General features: G+C 46.4%; 1 protein-coding gene across 1 annotated transcript in view; it reads right to left on the bottom strand.

The window, feature by feature from the left end:
* The window catches only part of hltf (helicase-like transcription factor), a 97,628-nt gene that overhangs the window by 34,953 nt on the left and 39,880 nt on the right, over positions 1 to 22,795 (bottom strand). The window contains exons 10-17 of the mRNA XM_072473870.1: positions 21,850 to 21,943; positions 15,556 to 15,635; positions 15,181 to 15,249; positions 13,555 to 13,659; positions 10,908 to 11,005; positions 10,628 to 10,771; positions 7,057 to 7,195; positions 359 to 494 (exon numbers count right to left, since the gene is read on the bottom strand). Coding sequence (XP_072329971.1) covers positions 359 to 494; positions 7,057 to 7,195; positions 10,628 to 10,771; positions 10,908 to 11,005; positions 13,555 to 13,659; positions 15,181 to 15,249; positions 15,556 to 15,635; positions 21,850 to 21,943 — 865 coding nt within the window. The remainder of the gene's footprint in view (positions 1 to 358; positions 495 to 7,056; positions 7,196 to 10,627; positions 10,772 to 10,907; positions 11,006 to 13,554; positions 13,660 to 15,180; positions 15,250 to 15,555; positions 15,636 to 21,849; positions 21,944 to 22,795) is intronic.

Here is a 22,795-nt window from a genome sequence, read left to right as displayed (position 1 = left end):
TACCAAAACCCACCCACCTTCCATAAATCCACCTTGCTCAAAACCCTGCTGCATGTATCCTATTGAACATTAATCCACTTTTACATTAGGCCGACCTGCAATAAAAACTGTATTCACTATTTATCCCCCAACATCTCTATCCTGGTTTTTAAAAAGTCCCACTGTGCTCTCACCATCTCCTAACACTGCAATCTCCTCCAACCCTACATTTCCCTGCTCTGGACACATCTTTCAGCCTCCAAACTCTTGTGCCTTTTCTTCCCCCCACCGCAAACCCCCTCCTGTCACAGAGTCTTCATCTACTCCTGCCTTACTCTCAAAAATTCCATTCGTTCAATTTCAATTCAAAAATACCTACTTGAGACCATGCTGATCCCCCATGGTGACAGGGCGTTGGATAGTCCGGTGCCACCACTGTCGGTCTGTGAACGGTTTCAACTTCAGGAACGAAAGAATGGACCAAAGATCCTTCAACGAATTTTGGATTGGAGTGCCTGTGGCAGAATCACAGTGAATGAAAGCTACATGTCTTCATGTATGAACAGTCATTTTGAAGACAATATTCATGCAAGTCCCATTTTGGAACATATAGACACTGATGCACTGGAAGTGGTGGTGATGTTGTAATGGTAATGTCACCGGACTAATAATCCAGGTGCCCAGGCTAATGTTCTGGGCACAGGAGTTCAAACCGCACCTTGAAAGTTGGTGATTTTTAAGCCCAATAAATAAAATGTGGAATTGAATATTAATCTCAGCAATGGTGACCGTGAAACTATCATTGATTGTTGTAAAAACCCATCTGGTTCACTAATGGCCTATAGGAAAGGGAATCTGCTGGCCTTACCCGGTCTGGCCTACATGTGACTCCAAACCCACAGCAATGTGGTTGACTCTTAACTGCCCTGTGATATGGCCCAGCAAGCCGCTCAATTTAAAGGCAATTAGGGATGGGCAACAAACGCTGGCCTTGCCAGCAACGCCCACATCCCCAAAGTAAAAACAAACACAGCTGTTGCGACCATGCCAATAGGAACAACCAGGACTTTGATGTTCGATATCCAAGCACCGGCAGACGCACAACTAATTACCCATTAAATAATATGTAGTTTACGAAACTGTTAAACGGAGGCACAGTTGAGAATGTCAACTTAGGAACATTCAATGCTGGGACAGGGGGTTCTGGAATTGTACGCTGTGCTTCCTGCTCCCCATTACCCCCCCACCCCAAACCGGGTATGTCTCCAGGACATGGGACACAGAAAAAGTCAGGTGGCCACCCTATCGACCCCCAAACCAGTCCCCACAAGACGAGGGGGAGGTAGGCCACCTGCCTATAGGCCGACTGAGGCCCATAAAAGAACAATTATTGGTCACTTAAGGTCCCAGGTTCACCTCTACCGCCATAATTCGCTGGCTGGGGGAAGGTGACCACTGTCGCCAAACCTGGTGAAAGGGTGGGAAGGGAGGGTGTGCTTTGTGTGCATTGGGGACACGTCCCCCTAAGATAGCACCCCCCACTTTGTACCTCGCTACCTGGCCTTCAGCCCCCACCCCACACCCACCCCGCTGCGACACACTTCCTAATCCATCCTGATCCATCCTCCCATCCTTGTCCAAGACCCCAGACTTGTCTCTCTCCGGTGGTCCTGTGCGCCTCACCGTGGGCACTTCCTGCAGTATCAGCAACACTGCGTTTCCAGTTCTGGTGCTGCTAGGATTGCCAGAGCTGTTGGTTAATCGGATTGGACAGCAGCTCTCAAAGGCAGGACTTCCTCTGACTGAGGATCAAAAGCCAGGTCCCCCCCCCGTCCCCGTCCCCCCCCCCGTCCCCCCCCCAATCCCAGCTTGTTAAGGCCGCCCTTGCATGGTATTAATGCAGTGCGGCCTTTTTTATCAATCTGTTGTTTCAGACGCACTCATCCTCTGGGGATGGGGCAAGCACTCTGCACACCCACCAGAGCCATACTTAGAACGGACTAAAAGAAAAGATTTGCATTTACATCGGGCAATTTTTATGCCCATCAGATGTCTGAACCTTTACAGCCAATGAAGTGCGTTTGAAGTGCTACACAATGGAAGAACCGCAGCAGCCAATATGCATTCAGCAAATTCACACAAACAGCAATGTAATAATGACCAGATGATCTGTTTTCTTGTGATGTTGACTGAGGGATAAATAGTGGCCAGGACACCAGGGGTAATCCGCCTGTTCTTCCAAACATTGCCACAGGTTTTTTATATCCACCCAAGCACGCAGATGCTGCCTTGATTTAAAGTTCCGTACAGAAGAAGGAACCTCTGGCAGCACAGTGCTCTCTCCGTACTGCCCTGGAGTATATTGGAGTCAGTCTTGATTTTTTGTGCTCAAACCAGAGATTGGGACTGGAACCTGGAACCTTGGGCGGGAGCCTCCGACACCCCGCCGAATTCTCTGCCGCCGGTTTACGGGCGGGGGCGGGGATCACGCCGCGCCGGTCGGGGGCCGTTGGCAGCGCCCCCCCCCCCCCCGGCAATTCTCCGGGCCCTGATGGGCCGAGCGGCCACCCGTTTCCAGCCAGTCCCACCGGCTTAAAATGGGCATGGTCCATCCCGGCGGGACCAGGCTTGGAGGGCGGCTAGCGGAGTCCTTGAGGGAGCGCGGGGGGATCCGGCCCAGGGGGCGGTCCCCCACGGTGGCCTGGCCCGCGTTCGGGGCCCACCGGTCTGCAGGCGGGCCTGTGCTGTGGGGGTAACTCTTTCCCTCCGCGCCGGCCTCTGTAAGGCTCCGCCATGACCGACGCGAAGAAGAAATCCCCTGCGCATGCGCAGGAAACACGCCGGCGGTTCTGCGCATGCGCCAACTCGCGCCAGCCCACTGCGGCCCTTCGGCACCGGTTGGCGCGGCGCCAACCCTTCCGGCTGCGGCCTAGCCCCCGGAAGTGCGGAGGATTCCCCAACTTCCGGGCGGCCCGATGCCGGAGTTGTTTGCGCCGCTCTTGGTGCCGGTGTTGGGCCATCCGGCCAGTTGCGGGAGAATCCCGGCCCCTTGTGATTGAGAGGTGCCAGATGAGCCACACTGACGGAGGTGGTGTCCTTTTTAAACCAGAATGCTGGGACTGATATTCTGGTGATCAAGCAAAGGGCTTTTACATTTCGACCCATGGAATCCTTCAGTGCAGAAGGATAGCATTCAGCCCATCCAGTCTCTACTGACCTTCTGAAAGAGCAACCTACCTCTGCCCTCTCCCCACCCCATCCCCGCAAACCCCCTTAACCTGCATATCTGTAGACTGTGGGAGGAAACCTGAGCACTCAGAGGAAACCCATTGCAGACACACAGAGAACGTGCAAACTCCACACAGACAGTCACCCAATTGAACTCCGGTCCCTGGCGCTGTGAGGCAGCAGTGCTAACCACTGTGCCATTGTGCCACCCATCTTTGAAATCATAGAATTTACAGTGCAGAAGGAGGCCATTCGGCCCATCGAGTGTGCACCGACCCTTGGAAAGAGCACACTACATAAGCCCACGATATCCCAGTAACCCCACCTAATGGACACTAAGGGCAATTTATCATGGCCAATCCACCTAACCTGCACATTTTTGGACTGTGGGAGGAAACCGGAGCAACCAGAGGAAACGCACGCAGATTCGGGGAGGACGTGCAGAATCCCCACAGACAGTGACCCAGCGGAGAATCGAACCTGGGACCCTGGAGTTGTGAAGCCACTGTATCTGGTGAATCACGGCTTCAGTTTGTGCAGTACTTTTACTTGAACACTTGTTTTTGTGCAAAACAACAACTGCCAGGCTGCCTTGAACACCCAAGCAGTTTGGGTAAGTAACAGCTCAGGAAGATAACATTTACTGTCTAATTAAAAATATCCTTGGGATCTGCTCAGTAATCTAAAAATCAGATCCTCAATAATGAAACCTTTTATTAATTAAACACCGTAAATAACTCATACACCCAGTGGGAGTCCTGTTTAATCAGGCCTCACTTTATATATAACAATCTTCATATCAGGATTTTGAGTTTTCCTAATCCTATAATATGCTTCATATTCAAGTAGCAGGTTTTTACATTAACAGATTCACAAGAACATATTCATCCACATAATCATTATCGAAGCAAATTCAATGCCCATCCCTTGTTGCCCTTCAGAAGGTGGTGGTGAGCTGCCTTCTTGAGCCGCTGCAATCCTGGAGGTGTAGGTACACCCACTGTGTGGTTAGGGAGAGAATGCCAGGATTTTGCCCAGCGACAGTGAAGGAACGGCGATTTATTTCCAGGTTGGGGTGGTGAATGACTTGGGAGGGTAACCTCCAGCTGGTGGGGTTCCCACGTATCTGCTGCTCTTGTGCTTCTAGATGGTCGTAGTAGTGGGTTTGGGATGTGCAGCCCAAGGAACCTTGAAGAGTTCCTGCGGTGCATCTTGTAGATGGTACACACGGCTGCCACTGCTGGTCAGTGGTGGAGGGTTTGAATGCTCGTGGAAGGGGGAGCAATCAAGTAGACCTATTGTACACTTCCAGTCTTTGCAATTTTCCTCACTTTACCTCAGCATAGAAATATTGGTCAGATTCTGCAGTCTGCTCAGACTTTTAAAAATGTAGTTTTGCATTGGAATTTCCGGTTAGCTATCTATCCAAAAAGTACAACGCCCACCTATGGAGGTTCTGGCACCTGCGTAAACAGGACAAGCAACTGTGTATTGCCTTAGCCAATAAGGCTGAGGAATCGATAATGAGGCACGCAGCAGCTGAACCAGAAAGTATTTAACTTGACCCCAAATCAGGTTTAGGAAGAGTAGGGAAGAAAGATTCAATTGGTAGATAAAAGCACCAGAAATCAAAACATTTTAAAATCTCCAACAGTAAGTGGAATCTGAAGGAATCAGATGCCATACGAGTTAAAGTTCATTTTCAGTGCCAAAGAGGTTGTTTAGCAGTAACAGAGACTCACTATGCTGTTCCAATTTTAGCAACACTGGAATGGGCAAGCAAATCAGTGAGCTTAGGGTACAGACGTCAGATAAGTACAGAGTACAGTGATGGGCAACCTAGGTTAGTGAGTAGGCTGCAAGACTGAAATAGTCCCTGACCATGACCCCAAGAATAAGATTAAATACGTTTAATGCACGGCAAACATTTAATAACGAGTTATAGAAAATGCTTAATCGTTTATACATAATTCCTACAGTGCAGAAGGAGGCCATTCAGCCCATCGACTCTGCACCGACAATCCGCACCAGACCTAGGCCCCTCCCTATCCCCATAACCCCACCTAATGTTTTTGGACAAAAAGGGCAATTTATCATGGCCAATCCACCTAACCAGCTCTTTCTTTGGACTGTGGGAGGAAACCAGAGCATCCGGAGGAAACCCACGCAGGCACGGGGAGAACGTGCAAACTCCACGCAGTCACCCAAGATCAGAATCAAACCCGGGTCCCTGGAACTGTGAGGTAGCAGTGCTAACCACTATGCCAACGTGTCACCTAGATAAATTAATAGAATAATTATCAACTTCAAATGGTAAAATCAAAATAAGTATTTACACTCTGGGTGCAGAGGGAGCGCACGGTTGTGAGTAATCAGCACGTACCTCAATTCAATCGCCCTTGCTTTATGTGTGTAATCACTTCAGTCATAACGGTGAGAAAAAAATAACGTGGATGGAAATCAGCGGAATGTGGCAACCCTACATGCAGGCAACGGTCAACAAAATGTCTCGTGGGCCACACTCATAATCCAGGTGGGCTGCAGGTGGCCCCCGGGCTGCTGGTTTCTCACAAATACTTTATGCAGTTCAAATACCAAGGACTGGATTCTCCAGTCCCAGTTTCTCCGCTTCTCCGTGGATGCCACCCCACACTGCCGACAAACCCGTGGGCAGGGGTGTACTCCCAGCAGGGACAGGGAATCCCAACAGCCGAAGAATTCCGGCCCAATTCTCTGCATAAGTTAGCAGCACCACCTAGCTTTTGGAGGAGCTGGACCTCTCGGACAACAACTTCATTTCCATATTTAATTGCGTATGCGCAGTGATCAAAACTTGCTCATCGATTTACACTTTACTAACAGCGAGCCCGGATGGCCTCGGCCTCATCCCCATTTCTACCACAAAATCAACTCAGCATCATTCTTCCTGGCAAAAATCACAATGATTGTCATAGAGTCATTGATGGTTACAACATGGAAACAGGCCCTTTGGCCCAGCTTGTCCATGCCACCCAGTTTCTGTCACTAAACTAGTCCCACTTGCCCGCATTTGGCCCATATCCCTCTATACCCACCCTGCCCATGTTACTGGCTAACTGTTTTTAAAGGAAAAAATTGTACCCGCTTCTACCACTGTCTCTGGCAGCTTGTTCCAGATGCTCACCACCCACTGTGTGAAGAAAGTTCCCCTCTGGTCTCTTTTTCATCTCTCCCCTCTCACCTTAAACCTATGCCCTCTCGTTCTAGACTCCTCTACCTTTGGGAAAAGATGTTGACTATCTACCTTATCTATGCCCCTCATTATTTTATAGGCCTCTATAAGATCACCTCTAAGCCTCCTACTCTCCAGCGTAAAAAGTCCCAGCCTATCCAGCCTCTCTTTATAGCTCAGACCATCAAGTCCTGGTAAATCTCTTCTGCACTCTTTCTAGTTTCACAATATTCTTCCTAAATAGGGTGACCAGAACTGAACACGGTATTCCAAGTGTGGCCGTACCAATGTCTTGTACAACTTCAGCAAGACGTCCCAACTCCTGTATTTAATATTCTGACCAATAAAACCTAGCATGCTGAATGCCTTCTTCACCACCCTGTCCACCTGTGACTCCACCTTCAAGGAGCTATGAACCTGTACCCCTAGATCCCCTTGTTCTGTAACTCTCCCTAACTCCCTAACATTAACTGAGTAGATCCTGCCTTGATTTGATCTACCAAAATGCATCACCTCACATTTATCCAAATTAAACTCCAGCTGACACTCATGGCCCACTGGCCCAATTGGTCAAGATCCTGGTTGAAAGATTGGTTGAAACCTGTTTGGTCAGCCCAGTTCACATCTCCCAACCTTACCTGTTAACACCCATCTTCTTTCAGCTGTTAGTGAGAGCGCTGCTTTAGTCTGCTGGGCATTTGGGTTTCGAATAGTGTGTCCCTCATCCAGTACCACACGGAGCCAGTTCACTTTATGCAATGGGCTGGCACTTCCACTCTGTCAGGGAAAATTAATAATGGTTAACGCAAGATGAGAAAAATCCAGTACAAAGACTCTCACTCGAAAACTATACCACAGCCTCATGCATTAGACTACACCTTCTGGGACACACTATTCCAAACACCTGTCACTCTTCCATTTCAAACCTAGTTTTAACTACTCTTAAATTGTGTCTCCCAGCATCATATAATCTGTGTGTTTATGCTATATAATCTACTCATTATTGTATCTAGTGACCATATTTCATGTTACACTCATTTTTAAAAATATGTTAATGGAATGAAGGAGCCAGAATCTCTAATTACTTGACTTAAATGTTTTACAAAGCACATTTAGGTAAAGCTCATAAATGGAGGCTTTCATCTTTACCCTTCATGGCAATTAAGTTCCACTCACCTAACAGGTTAGAATTTCAACTTTTTACCTGGGCCATTAAATAACCAATGTGCTTTGGCCGCCAGTATAGACATCACCCTATACTCATTTCGGTGCAAATCAGTTGGAATGCAAGTCGGCAGATTTCTGTAACTTGGGGCTGATGCCGTTTGTACACCCGAGAGACAAGTTTGAAATCTAGCCCAATATTTGCTCAGCAATAATTAGACATTGCAGCTTTGAAGCAAAACAATTACACATTAGAAGCAGAAATCACCTTCCCTATTCACTGGCCATCAGAGAACCAGCAACTTACATTGAGCAATGCTATTGTAGGACTGGAAACAATTTATGCAGTTTGGTCCTTCGAACCTTCGCACTAGACATGAGCTCTAATCGTTCGTCGTAACCACACTCTTCGCACCTTGAATACATTTTGTCGCTTTGAATACATTTTGTTCTCTAAGAAAGAGTTGCATTTATACATTGCCGTTCACAACCTCAGGATGTTTGCAGTCACTTTAACTTTGCGTTAAAGTGAAGTTAATGTTGTAATGCAACTCTCAGTGCGTACACACACAAAGAAAATGCATAAAATATTTATTTAGCTGTCTCAAATAATGCCATTTAAGGTTTATAGCAATGTATTGTATAGCAGGCCAATCATGAATTCTCATTCACCTGACTGCTGTGAGGCACAGCATAATGGGAAGCTACTTTGATTACAACTCTCTTGCATTATTAATTCAGTAGAAATACTGCTCCGGGTCTGCCCGTCATCATAACCCTCATGGGAGTCATCAACATGTTCCTGACCTTCAGTTAATGCCAGCGCACTTCCCATTGCTTTTACTGTGCTAACTTCCACAGGCACAGCACTGCGGATTCTGGAGCTTCCTGTCCTTAAATCATCAAGTTCCTTTTGACAATATGAATCCTGTGAGATGGAACAGGTGTCACAATTAACCGGTGCACCTTTAACTGGAAGGAGTTGGCAGAAAAAACAGCACTAGTTCCTGCTCACCATTAACCACTGGTTTAAGCTGAAAAGAACTTTAAGCAAGTTACTTCTTTGACCCCAAGCCAAGTTTTTAAGTCCACATTTTCTTGATAATAAATCTGCCTAGTTCCTCCTCCAAGATCTTGCACTACAAGTTATCCAACATAACCTGCCCCCTACACTGTTCGATTGATCTCCTGGCTTATCCTCATTAAAAACCCTCTGCATCTTATCCCACAACCCCAATCACAGGCACCGTCACTCCATCATAACTGACGTGCATCGATTCCAAGACCTTTGCCTCAATACTCAAACTTCAAAAAAAACTTCCATGATCTTCAAATTCCTCTATTACCTTATCCCTCTGTGTCACTCCTCTATAGCCCTACAATCTTGAAATCAAAATCAGTGTTTTACTGACTCCAGTCTCTTGTGCATTCGACCCGTTCACTCCATCACTAGCCCGTGTGCATTGTGCAGCCTGGGTCCCACTCTCGAGAGGCCCGCCCCCAGATCCTTCTGCCTCGCCATCTTGATGATCCTCTTTAAAGCCCATTTTTGGAGAAAGGTTTCAGTCTGCCCACCCAAATTTTTCTTCTTTGGCTTGGAATCCATTTTCCTTGTGCCTCTTTGAGCGAGGGCGGGATTTTCCCAGAAATCGGAAAAGTCCAAAAGGCGGGAAGGCGCTGCTGCAGCTGCCAACAGCACTGCCGGTTTTCTCTGCCGTACAGACCGATACTTTGAAAACAAAGCCCCCTTTAACGGTCAGGCCCCACGACGTATCGTTGGCGGGGGCGGCCTCTGTTTCATCCTCCCTGCCAACAACTCTTACAGCGGGGAGGGCCGGGGAGCTGTTTTTAAATGTCGCCCCAGCACGTAGAGGGCAAAGCAGTTCACCCTGGAATGCCCCCTCCCCTGGGTAGTGCCAGTGGGCACTACCCAGGGGGCTATACCTGGGAGCCTGCTCCTCTTCCCTGAGCTCCCCTGGGAGGTCTGTTCACCAGGTGCATGCCTTGGGAGACCAGCCATGATTCACATCATTCTGCCATCACACCGCCGTAAGCGGATTTTATGACGGGGTGGGGGATGATCAAGGCATAGGGGCCTGATAATGATATGAAAATGTATTCAGATGATGTTCCCGACGTCAAATGTCAGAAAATGCTCCCAGTCACCGACAGGGGGAGGGGATAATTGCATCACGTGTTTACGCATCACGGGTCATGCAATATTTTCTGCTCCAGTTGCAGAGCCCACCCAGCGCGAACGGAAGCACCCGACCTGAGACTTTTATCCACATTGAAAAGGCATTATACGAATACAAATATATGGGCAATGGCCCCCTGCATCTGAAAGGCAGCGCGCCGTGGCTGATAAAAGCCGGGAGACCCCGCTCCTGGGATCTACCAAGCTTGCAATGCCTCGCGAGATCTAACGCAATCCTGCGAGATGTTGTGCTGTAAATCCCGCCCATTTTTAGCAAATCTGCATACTAAAGAGAGACAGCTAGTCTCACTTTAATGTGTCTATTCCCGAGTTACCCGAGGCGTGGGATCAACCTCCCTCTACGGGAAGGGCCCTCGGAGATCAGGACACAATTTAAAAATAAAAGGTTCTGCCGAGCAGTGCTCCATGTGCACAAAACAGGACTATATGCGGCCACAACCGCACATACCCCGCTGTGGCCCCTGGTCTAGCCCGGGTAGCGTTTTATAGTCATGTATTTCTCGGGCTGTGAACGCCGGGAAACACACGGCCAAACGTCCTTGTTATGGGACTTTGTTCCCTTTTCGTTAAAACGAGCCCAAACTGTTATATTTCAGTGTGTGAAATAACAATGACAGCTCCAAAAAACTATCGATAACGGGAAAATTTCAGACGTCAGCACTACTTTTCAAGAATCCTTCATGGGTCAGAAAAGCAAAAAAAACCTCAATTCCACAAGTGTTTATGACTTTCAATTAAATATTTTGACTTCACAAAAATGAAGAGTGCGTAATCTGAAAGACTGCAACAGATTTCAATACTGTGCCAATCTAATATTCAGCACCTACCCCATAATCGACCGTTAATGTATTGTAGGTGGTCAACACTACATCCTGTTCAGCAAGGAATGCTGCACCTTTATTCCTCTCAGATCCGTAATAAAGATACATATTCAATTTCACATCAGGATACAAATGTCGCTCAAATTGATCCTGAAAGACAGATTTGCATTTCAAATTTTTTCAACTAGTTTGGATTCATACATTTTGGACTAATTATAATAAAGGGGGATATGGATGAAGGACACAATTTGTAAGGAAAAATTCAAATCTGCCATAATGCACTTACAATCCAGTTACTGAGCACAGACAGTGGACAGACAATCAGGGTCGATCTTGCCTTCGAGTTAGAAGCTGTATTTGTGCCGATCTGTGTGCTTGTACAACCTGTTCAAAAAACAACAAAACCAAAATACTGGAAATCCGAAAAACCAACAGGAAAAATGCAAGAAACACTTAGCGGGCCGGGCAGCATCTGTGGAGAGAGGAACATCAGTGAGGCTTGCATTTCAAGTCGATGACCTTCCATTGGAGCCGAGGAAAGCGGTGCCGCTGTGAAAACCAGTTTTAGCCTGATGAAAAAAGATCGGAGGCAGCTGGCAAGAGATGTGAACAGGTCTAATGAAGTGTCAAATGAAGTGCCATCGATCTGCAACGTCAGCCTCTCTCTCTCTGCACAGACGCTGCCTCACTGCTGAATTTCTATTTCTTTGAAGTCATGTTTGCCTTTTGACAAACTCACTTAAGTTATTCCAAACCAACTAGATTTGAAGTCTCATAACGTCTATAAATTTGGATGGAGGTTCTGTGTCATTGTTGACTTTGCTTTTAGCTGCCTCCACTCCAAGCTCTGGAATTCCCTCCAAAGGCCTTGCTGCTCTCAGTCCACCTTAAAACCTACTCCCTCTTTGAGTTAGATCGCCAATATCTCTTTAGCACAGTGGGCTAAACAGCTGGCTTGTAACACAATACTAGTAGCGTGGGTTCAATTCCCATACCGGCCTCCCCGAACAGGCGCCGGAATGTGGCGACTAGGGGCTTTTCACAGTAACTTCATTGAAGCCTACTTGTGACGATAATCGATTATTATTATACGTAGCTTGGTGTCACTTTTTTGCAAAATAACTGCGAAGCAGCACCGTGGGACATTTTAACATATTAAAAGCACGATATAAATTAAACTAAAAGAGGCATTTACAAAATTACTTAAAAAGGACAGCAACACTTCTGTCCAACAACATCTTCCTGTTACCAGATGTCATTCCGTTGATCCCACACTCAAACCACCTATGTCCCATCCTACTCCTGTCCCCCTAGATCCAGTCTTGTCGTCCTGAATCCAAGGACTTGGGAGATGTCTTCCTGAACAAGAGGGGCACTCTGCAAGCTCTTGTGAAATACTGGCAATATGCTATTCATACATGCTCCACTAGCACCATCTAAAAGGCACTAAAGGTATTGCAATTATTAATTTTTCTTTTGTTATTTTGTGAAGAGAATTTGATCATCATCAAGACTATTAGTGCCAAAGGTTATACTAGGAGACTCCACTGGGTAGTAAAACCTACAAAAGAAAACAAGGAATACCAATTAGGTAGCAAAAGAATAGGATTGTGGAGGTGCGCACTGCCTGAAATGCAGTGATGTAGAATCAATTAGTAACTTTCAACAAGAATTAGTTAAATACTTGAAAAAGGAAAGATTTGCAGAGCTATTGGGTAAGAGTAAGGGGAATTGTGACTAGCTGGCACAGGCATGGAGGGCTGAATGGCCTCCTCCTGTGCTGTATGGTTCCATTTTACAAGAGGTGATGACAAGGTGATGAGGTGGTGGTGTGTCACAGTTTACTCAGGGTGTCCCAAGTTGCTGTGGCAACGTGCACTTTTACAACTTGTTGAGTCTGGAGCTAAGGATAGTGATGGGAGCATCTCCAATGTTCTTTCCATCACGTGACTGACCAGGAATCTCTCCCACTCTTACCACCTGTCATTGGCATGTTGGAATGATTTACAGGTTGATACTCAGCTTGTTTAACCGCGTCACACTTTCGTTGGCCGTCAAGTCCTGGAGTGGGACTCGAACCGGAGCTTTTGACTTGGAGGGAGTGACTCTACCCACTGTGCCACAAGACCTGTTGACAAGCTTGTAAAAGGCAGCAGGAGGAGGAACCTTGGGTGCCTATGTATTTCTACAGTCTGGGAGGCTTGGGAAAGAAGAAATTAAAAGTATGCTTTGATTTGAACATGGTAATAATAATAATAATGTTCATTAGTGTCACAAGTAGGCTTACATTACACTGCAATGAAGTTACTGTGGAAAGCCCCTAGTCTTCACATTCCGGCACCTGTTCGGGTATACTGAGGGAGAATTCAGAATGTCCAATTCACCTAACAGCGCGTCTTTCGGGATTTGGGAGGAAACCCACGCAGACACAGGGAGAACATGCAGACTCCGCACAAACAGTGACCCAATCTGGGAATCGAACCCGGGACCCTAGAAATGTGAAGCAACAGTGCTAACCACTGTGCTACCATGGTAAGGGCACAGGCAGGAGGAAGAGGGAACAGTGCCGTGAATTTGGAGCTTAAGAGGGAAGGAGGGAGAAAGCAGATGTCTACTCGCTAGCACATTTTGGTTATTATTTCCAAACTCTGGACCAAATTACTGCGTTACAAAAGCAATCCTTGTTCTCTGTGGTGCCTGGATAGAGCTGCCGAGCATTATCCCTCACCCTCGCCCCTGCACAGCAGGCACTTGGTTCAGGAACCGCAGCTTGGCTGGCACCTCGGAGATTGTAGCTCAACAAGTATTCAGCACCCTCAGGCGAGAGGGCCCAGCCAGTATTCAGCATCTCCAGCTGCGAGGCAGAGAGAAGAAATCGCCAACAAATGGAAGAAAGAAATAAACTCACATTACCCATACAGATCAAGCATTACCTTTTTTCATTGTTTTTAATGTGGAGCTTGACCCACCAAGTGCAGATGCGAAATCAATATCCTCCATTAAGCCACATCTCGCTTGTGACTTGTTGTCAGTGATACCTATCACATTAAAAATATATCTTTTACAATTTTTAAAATGCAAACAATGAGGAGGTCAAGGAATTATTTATTTCTCTCCCCACCCTGTCACAAATCCTCTTCCAAAACAGGGCTTGAATTCACAAGGAAATCATCTATTCGAGCATGTCTCTTAAAAAGTCCAAACCCCCAAAATAACCAAATCTATAAATGGCATGAATAGAACTAAGAGGAAAATAAAATCGATGAGCTTCTGTGCGTTTCCAGCATTTAGTTTCCAGTTTGCCTAAAGGACTTTTAATACATTACTGAAGCGGTTTGAGATGAGTGTAGGAATTTTTTAGACATCTGTTGCAGTAATGTTATTAAAAGAACGTAGCAGACATCTAGGCCGGGATTCCAAACCGAGTTCTCGCCGCCACCGCTGACAGCGAGAACGGAAAATTTGCCGCTCAGATAAAACTCCACAACAGCCAGAGAATCCCGTCGGCATGACAGACGGAGAATTCCGTCCATTATCCGGATACCTTTTAAAAAAAATTTAGAGTACCCAATTCATTTTTTCCAATTAAGGGGCAATTTAGCATGTTCACTCCACCTACCCTGCACATCTTTGGGTTGTGGGGGCGAAACCCACGCAAACACGGGGAGAATGTGCAAACTCCACACGGACAGTGACCCAGAGCTGGGATCGAACCTGGGACCTCGGCGCCGTGAGACTGCAGTGCTACCACTGCGCCCACCTTGCTGCCCTCTCATAATCCGGATACCTTAACCTAAAGCTGTGATTAAGGGGTTAACAGCTAAGGCAGGCTGTGATGTTACTCATGGGACGTGCCAGGTAGGTTTTAGTTTCATCTTTCAGCCCTGCCCTGTGTCCGTTTTTAGTTGCATTTTGGCTTTCTGCTCTGGGTTCTGAGGAGAGGAAGTGTGTTTCTCAAGACTTATTTCTGAAAGCTTCTCTCCAAGGATTTTGTAGATAAACCTGTAAGCCACCAAGTGGCATTTGATCTGTATGTGGATTTTGCTTCATGTTAACTTTAGAAGAAGATGGGAAAGCAAGCTCAAAGATCTTTCTTTTTCTTTAAAAAAAAGATTTAACTATTAATTGAAAAGCTGTGTTTTTCCTTGGATGTGAGTGGGGTTAATAATAAAGTTTGTTTTAATACAAAAAAATTCCCATTTGTCAGTAGAATCACTCCTGGGCGTGACATATCCTTTCCTCAAAGCTTCAAAATTGAAAAATTGTTGGGGTCTCTCGTCCTGATGCCTAATATAAATCGGGGGTCTGGTGCGGTACTGTAACAGAACGTGGTCCACACGACCTTCTCGATCCGAGAAGGGGATGGCAATCAAACGCCAGTGATGGCCCTATCCCAGGAACGAAAGCTGGTTTACACTTGTCACAACTTCCCAAACAAAACTTAGACAAAACTGCCTTCTTTAGAATTTGCATCAAGACCTTTCAGATCATGGGTGTCATTTTATGCCAAGAACGAAAATGAAAATATCCTCTTTAAAATCCGACTGATAAAGGTTCACCTTTTCTTCCACTATTTGTAGGTTTCCATTCTGTTCTTTTACCCATCGCGCTTTTCACTTGTGTTTTCACTGCAATAAAGAATGATAACCATGTGACAACTTTCAAAAAAAAGAGATAGTCTCACTTCATTAGTGTCTTTCACAATGTTCCAAAGTCCTTTACAGTCAATTAACTGCTTTTTACGAAAAAGTACATGCACTGTTGCAATATGGGAAACGCCAAACTACGCACAGCAAAGCCCCACACAAAGCAATATCAAAATGGCCAAATAATTTGATTTATTCGTGTTGGTTAAACGATGATTTCAGACTGGGCCCTGAAAATCCATATCAATAAACACAGTGAATAAAATGGGTCCTTGTCCCGGGACTTGCCTTTCCTTTTTGTGGAGACCCATTCTTCATCCTTCTCAGAATCGCTGCTGTAGGTGTATTTAACTCTTTCCTTCTTTTTCCTGAACAAGACAGCAGGTGAGTTGGTGAAATGTAAGTAAAAGGTAAAAGCAAGAGAGAGACAAAAAAAAAGAGTGAAGAAGTCTCAAAAAACCAATCAGTCAAAAGAAAATAATGACGATCTTTTGTACAGTGAACTCAGGACATCCCAAATCACTGTCCAGCAAATGTACAACTTCCAAAGAGGAGGCACTCTTGTGGAAGTGTGTCAGCCATTTTGGACACAGCACACGGCCACAAACGGCAATAAGATAAATGGCAACACCGCCTGTTTTTAAGTGTAGAGTTGAGGGATCAAGCGAAAAGAAGGATCGAGAGGAGATTTGACAGACGCAGTCAAAGTCATGAGGGGCCTGGACGGAGCAAACAGGGAGGAAACTGTTCCCCTTGGCAGGAGGATTACAGAGGGCACAGATTTAAAGCGAGTGGTAAAAGAAGCAATAGCGATTTTTAAAAAGCCTTTTCACATAGCGAGTGGTTTGAATCTGGAATTCACCAAGAGTGTGGTGGAGGCAAGTTCAGTCGAGGTATTCAAGAGGGAATTAGATGATTGTTTGAAAAGAATGATGTGCTTTGTTACGAGGGGACGGCGGGAGAATGGCACTAGGAGAAATACTCATTCAGAGAGCGGGGGCAGACGCGATGGGCCGATCGGCCTCTTTCTGCACAGTAACGGCGGGAATTCAGCTGTTGGAGTGGGCGGAGTTACAGAGTCGAGCGGTGAGTATTTAAACCAGCTGCTTCGCGGATTCAGCTGTTGGAGTGGGCGGAGTTACAGAGTCGAGAGGTGAGTATTTAAACTAGCTGCTTCGCTGCTTAAACAGCGGCCACAGGGTCTTTGGGGATAAATTTGAAGAGAGACATCACAGCAAAGCAGTGACCTGATTGGCTGGTAAGGAAAGTGCTCCAATTAGCAGTAGCTGGGAGAAATTTAACTCTTCGTGTGTTGGTAAGTATTGTGATTGGTAAGTAAAATCTTTATTCCTTTCACTTATTCATTATTTGATATTATATTTGTAATCGGTTAAGGTAAAGTGTAAAAATGGCAGCAGATCCCAGACCCGTGTTATGCTCCTCGTGCTCAATGTGGGAGTTCAGGGACGTGGCCGATGCCCCTGACTTCTTCACGTGTGGGAAGTGTGTTCAGCTGCAGCTCCTGTTAGACCGCATGACGGCTCTGGTGCTGCGGATGGACTCATTTTGGAGCATCCGCAATGCTGAGGAGGTCATGGATAGCACGTTCAGTGAGTTGGTCACACCGCAGATTAAGATTGGTGAGGGAGGCAGGGAATGGGTGACCAAAAGGCAGAGAAAGAGCAGGAAGGCAGTGCAGGTGTCCCCTGAGGTCATCTCCCTCCAAAACAGGTATACCGTTTTGGATACTGTTGGGGGAGATGACTCATCAGGGGAAGGCAATAGTAGCCAGGCTCATGGCACCGTGGCTGGCTCAGAAGGGCGGGAAAAAGACTGGCAGGGCTACTATATTCATAGGGGATTCAATCGTAAGGGGAGTAGACAGTCGTTTCTGTGGTCGAAAACAAGACTCCCAAATGGTATGTTGCCTCCCGGGTGAACGGGTCAGGGATGTCTCAGATCGGCTGCAGGACATACTGAAGGGGAAGGGTGAACAGCCAGTTGTCGTGGTGCATATAGACACCAACGAAAGAGGTAAAAAACGGGATGAGGTCCTACAATCAGAATTTAGGGAGTTAGGAAATAAGTTAAAAAGTAGGACCTCAAAGGTAGTAATCTCAGGATTGCTACCAGTGCCACGAGACAGTCAGAGTAGAAATTCAAGAATAGTCAGAATTAATACGTGGCTTGAGAGATGGTGCAGGAGGGAGGGGTTCAGATTTTTGGGACAATTGGAACCTGTTCTGAGGGCGGTGGGACCATTACAAATCAGATGGTCTACACCTGGTCAGGAATGGAACCAATGTCCTAGGGGGTGCTTTTGCTAACACTGTTGGGGAGATTTTAAACTAATGTGGCAGGGGGATGGGAACCAGATTAGGAAGTTAGAGGTCAGTAAAGAGGCAGCAACTAAAGCCAGTAAGGTACTGGATAATAAATTCATTGTGACTAAGGGGAAGAGTAGACAGGGAAGAGATGATGAACGCAAAGGGACAGGTGGTCTGAGGTGCATTTGTTTTAATGCGAGAAGTGTAGCAGGTAAGGCAGATGAATTTAGGGCTTGGATTAGTACCTGGGAATATGATGTTATTGGTAATACTGAGAATTGGTTGAGGGAAGGACAAGATTGGCAACTAAATATCCCAGGATATAGATGCTTCAGGAGGGATAGAGAGGGAGGTAAAAGGGGTGGAGGAGTTGCATTACTGGTCAGAGATGATATCACAGCTGCGATTAAGGAGGGCACTATGGAGGATTCGAGCACTGAGGCAATATGGGTAGAGCTAAGAAATAGGAAGGGTGCAGTTACATTGTTGGGACTTTACTACAGGCCTCCCAAAAGCGAGCGTGAAGTAGAGGTACAAATATGTAGACAGATTATAGAAAAATGTAGGAGCAATAGGGTGGTCGTGATGGGAGATTTTAACTTCCCCAACATTGAATGGGACTCATGTAGTATTGGAGGCGTAGATGGATCAGAATTTGTAAGGAGCATCCTGGAGAGTTTTTTAGAGCAGTATGTAAATAGTCCAACTCGGGAAGGGGCCATACTGGACCTGATATTGGGGAATGATCCCGGCCAGGGGGTTGAAGTTTCAGTCGGTGATTACTTTGGGACTAGCGATCACAATTCCGTAAGTTTTAGAATACTCATGGACAAAGACGAGAGTGGTCCTAAAGGACGAGTGCTAAATTGGGGAAAGGCCAAGTATAACAAAATTCGGCAGGAGCTAGGGAATGTGGATTGGGAGCATCTGTTTAAGGGTAAATCCACATTTGAAATGTGGGAGTCTTTTAAGGAAAGGTTGATTAGAGTGCAGGACAAACATGTCCCTGTGAAAATGAGGGATAGAAATGGCAAGATTAGGGAACCATGGATGAAGGGTGGAATTATGAGACCAGCTAAGTTGAAAAAGGAAGCATACATAAGATCTAGGCGACTTAAAACTGATGAAGCTTTGGAAGAATATCGGGAAAGTAGGACAAATCTCAAACGCACAATAAAGAGGGCTTAAAGGGGTCATGAAATATCTTTGGCTAACAGGGTTAAGGAAATTTGTATGGGTAACTAGAGAAAGGATTGGCCCACTCAAAGACAAAAGAGGGAATTTATGCATGGAGTCAAGAGGAAATGGGTGAGATTCTTTTTTTTTTAATTTAGGAGTAGCCAATTATTTTTTCCAATTAAGGGGCAATTTAGCGTGGCCAATCCAGCTATCCTGCACATCTTTGGTTTGTGGGGGTGAAACCCATGCAGATACGGGGAGAATGTGCAAACTCCACACGGACAGTGACCCAGGGCCAGGATTCGAACCCGGGTCCGCAGCGCCATAGGCAGCAATGCTAACCACTGTGCCATCATGCTGCCCCTATGGGTGAGATTCTTAATGAGTACTTTGCATCGGTATTCACCAAGGAGAGGGACATGGCGGATATTGAGATTAGGGGTGGATGTTTAAATACTCTAGGTCAAATCTGCATAAGGAAGGAGGAAGTTTTGGGTATTCTAAAAGCCATAAAGGTGGACAAGTCCCCAGGTCCGGATGGGATCTATCCCAGGATTACTGAGGGAAGCGAGGGACAAAATAGCTGGGGCCTTAATAGATATCTCTGCAGCATCCTTGAGCACGGGTGAGGTCCCGGAGGACTGGAGAATTGCTAATGCTGTCCCTTTGTTTAAGAAGGGTAGCAGGGATAATCCAGGAAATTATAGACCTGTGAACTTGACGTCAGTGGTAGGCAAACTGTTGGAGAAGATACTGAGGGATAGGATCTATTTACATTTGGAAGAAAATAGACTTATCAGTGATAGGCAGCATGGTTTTGTGCAAGGAAGGTCATGTCTTACAAACCTAATAGAATTTTTTGAGGAAGTGACAAAGTTAATTGATGAGGGAAGGGCTGTAGATGTCATATACATGGATTTCAGTAAGGCGTTTGATAAAGTTTCCCATGGCTGGTTGATGGAAAAAGTGAAGTCGCATGGGGTTCAGGGTGTACTGGCTAGATGGATAAAGAACTGGCTGGGCAACAGGAGACAGCGAGTAGTGGTGGAAGGGTGTGTCTCAAAATGGAGAAAGGTGACTAGTGGTGTTCCACAGGGATCTGTGCTCGGACCACTGTTGTTTGTGATATACATAAATGATCTGGACGAAGGTATAGGTGGTCTGATTAGCAAGTTTGCAGATGATACTAAGATTGGTGGAGTTGCAGATAGCGAGGAGGACTGTCAGAGAATACAGCAAAATATAGATAGATTGGAGAGTTGGGCAGAGAAATGGCAGATGGAGTTCAATCCAGGCAAATGCGAGGTGATGCATTTTGGAAGATCCAATTCAAGAGCGGACTATACGGTCAATGGAAGAGTCCTGGGGAAAATTGATGTACTGAGAGATCTGGGAGTTCAGGTCCATTGTACCCTGAAGGTGGCAACACAGGTCGATAGAGTGGTCAAGAAGGCACACAACATGCTTGCCTTCATCGGACGGGGTATTGAGTACAAGAGTCGAAGGTCATGTTACAGTTGTATCGGACTTTGGTTAGGCCACATTTGGAATTCTGCGTGCAGTTCTGGCCGCCACATTACCAGAAGGATGTGGATGCTTCAGAGCGGGTGCAGAGGAGGTTCACCAGGATGTTGCCTGGTATGGAGGGTGCTAGCTATGAAGAAAGGTTGAGTAGATTAGGATTGTTTTCGTTGGGAAGACTGAGGTTGAGGGGGGACCTGATTGAGGTCTACAAAATTATGAGGTATGGACAGGGTGGATAGCAACAAGCTTTTTCCAAGAGTGTGGGTGTCAATTACAAGGGGTCACAATTTTAAGGTGAGAGGGGGAACGTTTAAGGGAGATGTGTGTGGAAAGTTTTTTACGCAGAGGGTGGAACGCTTTGCCAGCGGAGGTGGTAGAGGCGGGTACGATAGCATAATTTAAGATGCATCTGGGTGGGGAATAGAGGGAAGTAGATCCTTGGAAAATAGGCGACAGGTTTAGATAAAGGATCTGGATCGGCGCAGGCTGGGAGGGCCGAAGGGCCTGTTCCTGTGCTGTAATTTTCTTTGTTCTTTGTTTTTTTAACAGTTCCGTGATAAATGCTAGCCAAGAGAACGGGAGAAAATTCCTCTGCATTTCTTCAGAATAGTGCCGTGGGATCTCTGGCATCTACATGTGCGGACATACTGGGCCTTGATGCAACATCTCATCTGACAGAAGGTGCCTCTGACAGCGCAGGGCTTCCTCGGTTCTATACTGGAGCTATCGGCCTCAATTTATTGCTCAAGTCTCTGGGGTGGGAACTTTAACATACAACCTTCTGACTTGGGGGTGAGAGTGCTACCCAGTGTTATCAGGAGGGGCTGGGGGATCCAGGTGGGTAGGCAGTGCTGTTGCCCAGCCTGTCCATGGACCTTAATGAGGCCCCCACCCACCCGCCAAGGCCAAGAGGGTCGGTAATATTTTGTCATTAAAGAAAACCGCTCCCATTTGTAAAGTGCGACGAATTGCAGAGTGTTTGTCAGGAACAGATCCGAGGCCGTGATCAGAATAGCCCAGGCAGAAAGTGTTTCAATGCACTTGTATTCCTTGCTTGTTGGTTACTCTGATTGAATTTCAGAGGCCTTGGCATCTCCTTGTCGAAACAGTTCCAAATTAATGAGGACACTTCTTCAAACAAGAATGGTGCAGAAATGTGTCCCTGGAAACACAAGCCTCTTGATGACTTCCGTCGTGTATTCTGCAGATATTGGCTTAAACGGAGAGTTGTACATCATCCAGTACACCTTCAGTGATTAGCTAATACACTGAACATTAGTGTGTGTGAAAAACCTTCATGAAGGCCCCGCATTTTCACCTGAGGTGTGGTGACCCTCAGGTTAAATCACCACCAGTCAGCTCTCCGCCTCAAAGGGGAGCCTATGTTCATCTGGGACTATAGTGACTTTACCTTGCATCTACTACGTATGGAGGACCATGCAAATGTAAAAATAGCATAAAATTCTGCAAATTAAGAATTGCAACTCAAGTATATAAATGCAGAAATAAGAAACACTAGGAAAGGATGCAGGTTAATTTAATAGTTCATTACCTTTTGGGATATGATGAAGCAAGTGCATTAGATCCTGAGGAAGTAATACTTCCTGTAGTTTCGATCACAGTGGCCTTTTGCCTGTTGTCAGCACCTATAGTATTTGGGAAGATAAAGGTGAACAGACACTTAGCAATCCTAGATATAATGGGATTTCCACTAGCAAACTGTACCACAGCACAGAGTGACACAGATGTGATCGAGTCATGTTTTAATACATTGGCCTGAGACATGTGATGTAGCATGCTCTAATTCCAACACACTGAGAGACACAACATATGCTCCAGGACGTTCATCCGACTCCCCATGTTCACAAACTGCTCAAATAAACACAGGCATCTTCCTTGTGGTGGCTGCCACGAGACAGCGGCCTTCCTCCAACAGCTGCCAACCCAATCCAAGCACCTGCAATCCAGCAACACCACCACAGGCGGTGGCCGTGGCTGAGGCTGCAGGTGCTTAATAATAATACTAATAACCTTTATTTTCACAAGTAAGCTTACATTAACACTGCAATGAAGCCACTGTGAAATCCCCTAGTCGCCATACTCCAGCGCCTGTTCGGGCACACAGAGGGAGAATTCAGAGTGTCCAATTCACCTAACAACACATCTTTCGGGACTTGTGGGAGGAAACCAGGGCACCCGGAGGAAATTCACGCTGAAACGGGTAGAACGTGCAGACTCCGCACAGACAGTGACACAAGCCGGGAATCGAACCTGGGACCCTGGCGTTATGAAACAACAGTGCTAACCACTGTGCTACCGTGCCGCTTACAGAGGATGCCTCAATAATGGGTTCCCTCAATGAAGGGCAAAAGGGGTTTGAGGATATAAGGGCCAGGATGGCAGGCCCTGGTGATCAGGGGGAGGGGGCTGGTGGTTCTAGAATCTTAGGCAGTGCTGTTGCCCAGCCTCTTTATGGGCCAAAAATAATAGGCCTCCAC

Source organism: Scyliorhinus torazame, chromosome 14 (assembly GCF_047496885.1).
Source record: "Scyliorhinus torazame isolate Kashiwa2021f chromosome 14, sScyTor2.1, whole genome shotgun sequence".
Lineage (NCBI taxonomy): Eukaryota > Metazoa > Chordata > Chondrichthyes > Carcharhiniformes > Scyliorhinidae > Scyliorhinus > Scyliorhinus torazame.
This window is presented reverse-complemented; position numbering and strand designations above follow the sequence as displayed.